Source organism: Gasterosteus aculeatus, chromosome 13 (assembly GCF_964276395.1).
Source record: "Gasterosteus aculeatus chromosome 13, fGasAcu3.hap1.1, whole genome shotgun sequence".
Taxonomy (NCBI): domain Eukaryota; kingdom Metazoa; phylum Chordata; class Actinopteri; order Perciformes; family Gasterosteidae; genus Gasterosteus; species Gasterosteus aculeatus.
In genome coordinates, this window is record NC_135701.1 from 9,670,081 (window position 1) to 9,680,431 (window position 10,351).

The following is a 10,351-nucleotide window of genomic DNA, read 5'->3' on the forward strand; positions in this document are numbered from 1 at the left end:
TACTCTTCCTGCCAGAGCTCATGAAGTTGGGGGTGAATGAAATGCAAAGTTCAGCCAAATGCCATAGTATGGACACCCTGCGTCCTCTCTTATCTCCTCACAGTTCTACAGCTTGCTTCTTCTGCCTGTGGCCTTTCAGATAGGACCAGTCCGCTCAGCAGCTTCCCTACTGAGACGGGCTGTGTCTGAAAATGAGTTGGCCAAGTGTCACCAAACACATTTTGAAGACGACGTGTGAGATTTTCCAAAGACATGTATTGCAAGGGTGCTGCAAAATAGGATTGCTGGATCTGGAATGGCTGCTAGTGTGCCAGGATGCTAAATAGCTCAGGTCAGTTCTCAAGGTATTTAGTCATCACCCCTCAAAAATTGGACAGATCGCAGGGAGAGATAAGACTGATTCACAAAGAAAGCGTGGCACTGAGGTTTTTAACTGTGGGAGGATTGTACATTTTAAAGACCAGGCGTAAGTACGTGTACTAAAATGAAACAGACATGTAGAAAAAAGCTTCCTTTACTGAATTAAAAAAAAATCATCAAGCATCAAGAATGTCTCCCTTTTTTCTTTCCTAAGCACGCATTGACCCGGCTGTCTGTGTCTATTCTGTGAGGCGGGTTGTGTGAGGATTGGCAGGTACTTTCAAAAAGTTTTCAACTCCATGTGGTGCCTGTCTCCTTATCGCAACTTCAACAGTGACTGGAGGACGAGATCTGACGCTGTGTCCCCTGTGATCTTCCAATCCAGTTTGAAGGAAGAGAGATAGGACACAAGGATGTTGAAATGCTTAAAAGTTAAAAAATAAAAACATAACTCCTCGGATCTTACGCAGACTCATAGAAGCTCTGTGATGTTATCGCAGCTGGCATTGACTTCACAGGATCAAACTGCCTATTTCCGTCGAGGGGAGCTTTTAAAAGCAAAAACACAGCAACTGGGCACAAACACATTCTTTCAAATTTAATAAAACTCAATGCTATTTATTGTTTAAATGAGAATACATTTGTTGGTATGCTCGTGTGTGGGCCGGATCCCGCAGGCTTCAGTTGTGGATGTGCTCCCTACAAACATGCACAACATGGCATTTAAATCTGATTCAGGTCCTATCTGAGGACATGTCTCCATCATACAGCTTGACTCGGTGTAGAAACTGACCAATACTTTTCATTCACAGGCAGGGTATTCACCGACAGACCAGGGAAGTACTATTTGTGCGGACTTTTCAAAATGTTCATCCATGCAGTGGAGACTTGAGAATAAATGGAGTGTGAAGCTCTCCAGTCAGTCTGTTATAAAGGCGACCGAAGTGTAACTCTTGATTGATCGGCCAGTTAGAAAGGGCTGCAATGTGTATTATTGTTGTTAATGCCTCTTTCCAAACTGATTTGTGTTGCTCTCTTTTCGTTTATGACAAATGTCTTATCATTCAAAGGTTGCTCCGTCTACTTTGAAGTCCCGTCCTTGGAGGACCTCTCCATTGTGTCTCCTCACACTTTTGAACTCAGTCGGACCGCTGGGAGGAGGGGGGGGGGGGGGGGGTGTCTGCCTTTTGTTTTTTTTTCCTCCACAAAAGAGCGTGTCAGATGGAGAGACTGAGGGAGGAACACTGACAGAGATGGAGGTCAAAACTTTCAAAAGGGAGAGAGGCGAGGATGGAGGCGCTGCTGATGGCCCTAAATCACAGCGTGTGACACATGCTCGGCCAACACTCAAGGACGCTGTTGACTTCCCATGGTCATTAACAGATGAGAAATAACTTAATTGGGAGCCAGACCAGCAGGGGTGTGCATTATTTTAAGTGCATATTGTAATATAGTTTGAAGAATCATTACCAATGGCTCTTTGTCGGCATGTAAAATGGATGAGTAGCGTGGCTTTTTTTTTTTTTTTTTTTTACAGTCGAGCTGCATTCATTAGCTAAAGAAATGGGTTTGGAGACACCCGAATGTGGGGGTGGGGGGGGGGGTTTCAGCAGTGCATTACATCTGCCTAGCGCTAATGGACCTCGCCTCGCAGCCAAAGTAAGTACTCCCAGACACACACTCGTATATGGACTAATGAAAGCGCACATGCGTGCAAATGAATACTTCACATTCTCTGATGGATGTGCATTTGGATTTGGATTTGTGTGCGGGTGTGTTGAGGAGGTGGGGTGGGGGGTGGGGGGGGGGGGTCCTCCTCGTAGCCAGAGGCCAGGCCCGGGGGAAGCAATGGATGCTGGGGACCTACAGCCTGCAGCCACTGTGCAGGGAGAGGAAGAAGGAAATAGACGGGGCGAGTGGAGAGAGGAGTCAGGGTTTGTGATGGAAAGGCTGCACCGGCCCCACAAAGTAGCCGAGCACTGCCCGGGGGGGCCAATAAGGAGCGAGTCTGAAGGAGGCACGAAAAGAGAGGGAGCGAGTGCAGGCAGAGGATAAGAAAGACAGAGAGAAAAGGTGGAAGACAGAAGTGGGAAACAATGCTTGCCCAGTGTGTGTGTGTGTGTGTGTGTGTGTGTGTGTGTGTGTCCCATATCGTCACAGTTAACAGCAAAGACAAACTAAGCCGTTTCACTGGCGGAAAGGAAGCCTGCTAGAACACATTATCTCAAATTGAATATCATTTATCCACCATGTAGACAGAATAAATGACCCAATTGTTTGCTTGCTATATTTGTCTGGTACTCTCCAAGCGACTGAGACACTTGATTTGCTTTTCCTTGTGCCAAATGTGGAATTACACAGCTCCAAGGCGCTCATTTGATAAATAGCAATAATGTCAGGAGTGCTTGGGAAAAGTGGACTGGACCCCAAACGCAAGAGGGTGGAAGAGTTCCAGGGGCTGATGAAGAAGAGGGTGAAAGGCACAGCTTCCTTCAGAGCTAGAGTGACTTTCAAGACTCTCTTGGTCTGGTGTCTTTATATTTTGGTCCTCAATATCTACAATGAGATGATTGTGAACCATTCAGGGACAAAAGATCTATTGTTTCCTCTTCTCATGTCCAAAGAAGGCCTCACAGAAAGTTTTTTAGATGTTACAGCAAATGCACCAGGTGGTGTTTTTTTATAAGAACAATAGAAACAGTACTTTTTCGGCCAATTTCGAGAGAAACTCAATTTCCCTCAAGGGATTTTAAAATTGGTAGCATCCAATTCCCGTTGATTGGTGTTGCTCGGCCTGCAGATGGCGGAGCTGCCAAAGATAAGGAACGGGGTGCTGTCAGCAAGTATTGGCAGTCACAATGTTTGGAGGAAGCACTGTTATTCTAACCCTTTTTCTACTTGGCACTAATGAAGAACAAAGTAAGCTGAGCAGTTTACCACTTTAGAGTGTGTTTATTCGTTTGCGTGTGTGAGAATGAAATGAGTTCACTGCGGCCATCAGCCGGGGACACGGAGGAACAGGTGACCTCTCACCAGCGCGGCGTTCAATATGAGGCTCATAACACAAGCCAAGAGTAGAGACGTGCCAACCAACCACCCACATGTAGCCTGTCTTCTGGACTGACTGCTAACTTTATTCTTCCCAAATAACTAAGCCCCTTCGCCGACTATTCGCCCGCTCAGATACTCAGCCTCACGGCCCTGGGTGTGTTTTCTGGAGCAGGCGGCACATGTTAGGTCCGCGGGGCCCCGGGAATCTTCTACGTTACTTGTTCAAAACGCTGGTAGCAGTTCTGAGGATTGAGACCACCTCGGATGTTCAGCTGCAGAGACGTGTGTTCGACAAAGAGACAAGCAGACGCACAGAGAAGGAGCGTGCAGTCAAGAAACATTTGCTCTTAATTATTTACTAAACAAATTGTCTCCCTCGCTCTAATTCAGTATTAAAGGCTCTCCTACCTTCTACCTCCATAAATTAAATAGTTTTAGACGTCTTTGTAGGAAAAGGCCATCAAAGAGCTGCTCTCAGGGTCACTCTTGGCATTTGTCCATACATTTTAAGTTGTTTGAAACAAAGCGGTAGCTTCACTAAACTTATTCGACCCTCGGATCGAAACGTACTTCTCACCGCTGAAATCGTTCTTCACTGCCTTCTTTAAGTACTGACTTGTGTGTGCGTTGCTTGGATACCGAGTATCGTTATGTGACAGAAATCTGATGGAGGAAAAAAAGGAAAGAGCAAACAGTGGCCCTTGATCATCTACAACTGGTATCACATACACATTACTGTAATTACAATGAATGATTGACTACCTTCATTACCATTGTCGTTTTTTACTCACATATCTTGAAAATCCACCTAAAATGTATTTCAACTTCATGAAAATATTCAGCAATTAGCAAAGGACTATTTCACATTAATCACATGGTGAGAACTCAGGGGTAAACCATACAAGTATCACCCACACATCACCCCCGTCCTCCAGAACCTCCACTGGCTCTCTGTCCCACAATGCATCCGCTTTAAAATCCTTCTCCTCACTCACAAAGCCCTTCACAACCTTTTAAGTCACTAGTCAAAATGCACATTTTTAGATCGGCTTTTAATGTGTAATTAATGCTGTGTTTTTATATGATGTCTTTGTTTTATGCTTATTTTAACCACGTAAAGCGTCATTGAGTACTTTGAAGAGCCCTATATAAATAAAATGTATTATTATTATTATTATTATTAAGTACCTCTCTGGAGCATCTTTATTTTAAACTCCCTGTCACATGAGCATGACGCTTTGTCTGCTTAATGGTATTCGATTTTACAGATATTTAAAAAAAAAAATATCAAATATAGCTTATTAGTATTGAAAAAATATCTATAACAGTAGTGGGAAACTTCTCAATAGTGTTCTCAATTTCAGTAACATCTATACATCAGAAAATATATAAGATGTTGACCATATTATAGTTCGAAATGTATGTGTAGTATACGTGGGTTTTGGTTGGTGGTTTATTTGCTGTAGACACAGTTAAAGCGAGACAGAATGATGCAGAAACAGGTTCTCGACCAAGAATCAAACGATTAAATAAAAGCATATTTCAACAAGCTTAGAGTGAAGGAAGCATCCTTAGAGTGTAGGGCTTTCATTAAGGGAGCAAAATGCTGGATTGAGATGTCAGGGAGAGCAGTCGCACTCCTTCACCACTTGAGGGCAGCAGCGGGCTTCCAATGACACTACGCTGCCTCGGATCCACACGACGGTGCTTTTAAAGAAAAACGGAAATGTAACACTAATGGAATACGTTGAGGGTGTTTTAAAGGGCAGAACGGCGAAAACACATGTCATAGATATAAGTCCATTACTTTTGTAGTCTAGATAATGCTGTTAAGTACGAGTCGTGTCTTCTTAACAATAGGCCATTTTGAATGGTTAAGGGAGACAGCAGCAATTTATTTAGCAAGTAAACCACTTCAAATACCAGTTAGGACACTGATACAATGTTAGTATTTTCACTGATGCCTTGAGTCACTCAAACTATCATGTTCCATGTACAATAAAGCAGCAGCCAATAAACCGACTTCTCCTTTCACACGAGACGCCAACGTCGTATACGGGCGATGAGTCATTGAAGGCATCACGGCTCATTACCATTATTACGGTGAAGCGCCTCTCATCTTCTCCAAGGTGTCTCTCAAGACAGCCCGCTGCCGGCCCCTCTCCTCCTTGCCTCTCATCGATCCATTCCGATACAAATTTCCGCTCAACATCTCGGGACTTTTTGTTCGCCATGAAGGGGATCGGGGTCTTCGTGGTTTTCTTGGTGCTTTCCGCCTCCGTGCTGAACACAGCCGAAGCGGGCAGGAGCAAGACCAGCAACCAGAACAGCTTCCGACGGGCAGCTAACGGCGTCTACCAGACCCTCAGCGGGGTCTTCGGAGAGGACAACATCAGAGGGCTGTACAAGGTGAGCGAGGGGACGTGTGCTTCACCAGGCGACCAACGCTCGGGTGTCATCAGCGTCATCAGCGGCTCGCGGGTCTGAGATCTGTGGGCGAGCAAGCGGGGGGGAAGCAGCGCGCGGGGCCTTGGCCCAACGGTTTTTAACGGATGCCATTTTGAAAATTAGCCATTATCATGTTTTTTTTTTATTTATCTAGAAAATATTGTTAGTTGATGTGACGTCGCCGCGTGCAGTGCAATAACGTGCGTTTTCACGCAGTAACGTTTTAAGTTCATTGTTCCGAGTCCATCGGCAAGTGCACCAAGCACGAGCCTCTGCGGGGGCCGGAAGCGCCGTCGCGCGGGCCACTCGTCTCCGCGTGTCCGCTTCCGCTTCTCCTCACAGAACGCTGCTAATGACCCGCAGTGCTCCGTCCGCGCGCGCTGCCTCACGTGCACTTCCTGCATTCTGAACCCGATGTTTCCCTTCATTTCCTGAACGAGGCCCCGAATGGGCACAAGTTGTGACGGGCGACGTGACGCGGTTAACTGTCAAACTGCAGCTTTTATCCTAAGTGTGTGTGTGTGTGTGTGTGTGTGTGTGTGTGTGTGTGTGTGTGTGTGTGTGTGTGTGTGTGTTTTTATTAATAAACTATAACATACAGACCCAATGCTGTACATGTACATTGTTCATGAGTCTTTTAATGACAAGCTCGTGAGCACAAAACCCACGTTTTAGTCCATCCATTCCATTTGGTGGGATTGAATGAAAAGAAACACAACAACACATCAATTTATTGTGCAACTCCACTGCCTTAAGCTACTGCTACAGTTCTTACTATTCTCACCCGTCTCTCTGTAGTTTTTCTCCAAAACCACGGAGCGGTTTGTCCATGGAGTGGACTCGTTCCTCGACACAATCTGGAAGATCTGGTCAGATTTGCTGGACGTGATGGGCATCGAATGTAAGTAAATATATATATATATATATATTTAATATATATATATATATCTTTTTATGTATCATGGCATTTTCTGACCAAACGGAGAGGGACTTATTGTAATTCTACCCTCTTCTTCTTCCTCCCCTCTGTAGCCTCCAACCTCAGCCACTACTTCAGCCCCACATCTCTCACCAACTCTCCGGCGCGCGCCCTGCTGCTGGTCGCCGCCGTGCTCGTGGCCTACTGGTTCCTCTCCATGTTCCTGGGCGGCTTCTTCTACCTGCTGCACGCCGTGTTCGGCCGCTTCTTCTGGCTGGCGCGCGTCACGCTCTTCGCCCTGTCCTGCCTCTACATCCTGCAGAAGTTCGAGGGGGACCCCGAGCGCGCGGTGCTGCCGCTGTGCTTCATCATGGCGGTGTACTTCATGACGGGGCCCGTCGGAGCGTACTGGCGTCGGGGAGGAGGGGCCGGTTCGCTGGAGGAGAAGATCGACCACCTGGACACTCAGATCAGGCTGCTGAACATCCGGCTGAGCCGCGTCATAGACGGCCTGGAGCGCGCCGGGGACCAGTAGGTGGGGCGGGGGGGGGGGGTGTATGGCAACTACGTGGAGTGGATGTTTCCTGTGCACATCTGCAGCAAACACAACTACTGGGTATTTACAACTCTATGGTCAGATGGGGGACAAAACTAGTTTTGTAAAACAGTATTTTAACTGCTTGAGTTATTATTATTTTTTAGTTACAGGACGCCGGTGTGAACGGTTGACTTGGAGCTTACACAATTCAAGCAAACCTTTTTTTAAAACCTTTTGTTAGGTCCGTCTCAAGGCTTTGATTGAAACGGTTTTGCTACATTTGAGATGTTCATGGTTTTCTAAATGCTGGCCCACGTTCTTCACCTCAACTCCTTTTTTGGAGAAACTCCCTATTTCAGGTTAGAAGATTTCATCCTTAAATCATCATCATGGTTATAGATTTATTTATTCCAATTTCAATCCAAGATGTTAATCTCACAGGTCCCCTGTTTCAGTAAGTCCCCGTCCCATAGTGGCAATAGTTTGACATCAGGACCTCTTTTTCATTCTGTGGGTTTGTGTGTGGGCACGAGCAAATGCGTCTGGGTGACTTACTCAAATGTGTGGGCATTATTGTGTATGTGTGTGTTTTGTGAAATGAAAAGCACCGTATTGAAGAGTGAATAGAAATGCAGAGAGGCAGCGATATCTCAGGGACTCAACCAACACGCATGGAGATTTGGAAAAGAGTTATCAGGTGGATTCAAGTCATCTCTCGGCCTGTTTGAGTCACTGAACAGTTTTTTCAAATCCGGTTTGGAATCTGTCTCGGCAACATAAAATACTTGATAAATCTGTGCATTTCGTGCTCTTGTATCATGTTTAGTTTGCATCTTAATGCATCTTTGATCCAGTGTGAACAGGATCATTATCTCAATTTGATTACAGGTTGAATTTGGTTCAGTGCCTTTTGAATCTGTAGCAAAAACACAAGCGGCTACTGTACAAGTGATACTTACCAATAACTTAATGAGAGATTTATGATTCATGCAAGTTATTAAATTGAATCTTTGCTCTCAACACAGGCTCGCTGTGCATTGATGTATCAAAATCCTTTTTTTTTTTTTTGTGTTCTAGGGTTTTCATATCTTTTTCTTCTTTATTATTTTGGACAGAACGATCCCTTTCTAATCGTGTGCTGCATGAAAGACTTTTTTTCCCGGCCTTGCTCCTCTATGTTTAAAACACCTCTTTATTTATATTCATATTCCTCTTGGCGCAGCTTTTTGAAATTGAAATCTTTTGAATCTGCACACTGTAGACAAATGTTTTTATACAAATGACCCTCATGCTGTGCAAATTTGCAAGGGGGATGTAAATTTACTTTCACATTAGAAAGTTGATCTTCACAAGGTGGCGATGTGGCACTTATCGTTCATGACATTACTTGGGCCAAAGAACCAACTCACGCTCCCTCCTCACTTTCTCCATGTAGTCGGGGTAAAGGGTTCATTTCTTCCTTGGAGAAGGAAAATGTTGCATCAACAAAATACCGGACGGAGACCCATTGGCTTAGTGATCATTCAGTACAGGCGCTGGATTCTGGTATTGGAGGCATCGTCTTGCATTTCATCCTTATTTTCAGAATAAATTTAAACTGGTCCAAAACTAGTTCAATATTTGACTACAGCTTGTTTTCATGTGTATCAATTCATGGAAAATATCTTCCCCCAACACCCAGTTCATCCCTGCAGTGCCTCCCCGCCCCCACGTAGCCATAGTAACCGGAGCCTTCTTGCATGACGTTACATTATACATGTTGTTTTCTGACTTGGTAGAGAACCCTCCCGAAATGTGTTACGTGATGAGTTAGTGCAAAGTTAATTATTAAAATGAGTGAATTGTTATCAGTCTTTTTCTGTGTTATGACAACGTGCTCGCTGATTACTGTACAGACCAACTCCTCACACATGGGGGGTTTCACATGTGTGAACATGAATTGTCCTGTGATCTGTTGGGAATCTCAGAATGCGAATCGTGTAAAGCAGTGTTGGAGGAGCGGCTCGGTGGATGTGGTATTAATGGCAGTGTTTAGTGAATAGCAGTGCCCGGTTATGTTATGGAACGGAGGTTTTCTACCCAGTTGTCTATGAATCAGGGTTTGATGTGACAGAATTTTAAAAGATTCATGATTTCCACTCACCCTCGTTTTTTTATTACTACTTTCTTGCAGCACAAAAATGTAAATTTCCGAGACAAAAACCCGCTTGAAAACACAAGCTGTGCACCTAAAGTTCGGCATGTATGTGCCACTGTCCGTTACCACTCGGGTTTTAGAAGTTGCGAGTGGATCTTTTAATTGACATTTCTCAGCACTGATTGAATGCTACATTCAGATTTAATCTATTCCATGCTGAAACGGCTAATAATTCCATAAATGTACTGTACTGTATCCTACTTATTACTATTATTCCATGTCTCCTGCTTTTTATAACATGCTGTGCAAATAATATGTTTAATTTAAGGCCATTTTTACGAGTGTTTTTTTCAGTTCATTATTCTGTATTTTGACCTTATTTGGGTCTTAATATTTCTGTGGTTCAGTGATGAGGCGAGCGCCAAACTGTTGTTTGCTGTTTGTGTGTGAATGTGTCTTTATCAAAAGCTGTTGATGGATAAATTATTTTTTGTCAGTGAAAATGAGGTCCCGATCGAAATAAATTAAACACCACAGTATGACAAAATGTCTTGTACTCTTTGACTCGATAGTTTCATTGTGATGTGATAGTCTGGCATAGTGTGAATTATTATATTGTGATTATTGCACAATTAAGAATAATAGTCTGTCCTCCAGTGCACGAAGGTCACAGGAATCAGTTTAAAGTAATACGTAATAGTTGTTTTGAGATGCAGCCATGATGCTTCTGACACCAGATGGCGCCGATAAAGCTGGTGTTCACTAAAAACCAGTTCTGGAATATATACTCATTTCCCACAGTCCACGTCTTAAATGCATTCATTTTAAGTGAGGTTTGTGTACACGTTAGAAAAAGCACTTCCATAAATGTACAACTTGCTATTAGCTGGTTGTCTCC

At 44.2% G+C, this 10,351-nt stretch overlaps 1 protein-coding gene across 1 annotated transcript; it reads left to right on the plus strand.

Moving 5' to 3' along the window:
* The first annotated feature begins 4,848 nt into the window (after positions 1 to 4,848).
* Positions 4,849 to 10,000, plus strand: bri3bp (bri3 binding protein). The gene is made up of 3 exons (XM_040194862.2): positions 4,849 to 5,820; positions 6,658 to 6,760; positions 6,892 to 10,000. Exons 1-3 carry the CDS (start codon positions 5,644 to 5,646, stop codon positions 7,311 to 7,313), a joined length of 702 nt encoding a protein of 233 aa, XP_040050796.1. The 5' UTR covers positions 4,849 to 5,643; the 3' UTR covers positions 7,314 to 10,000.
* The last annotated feature ends 351 nt before the right edge of the window (positions 10,001 to 10,351 follow it).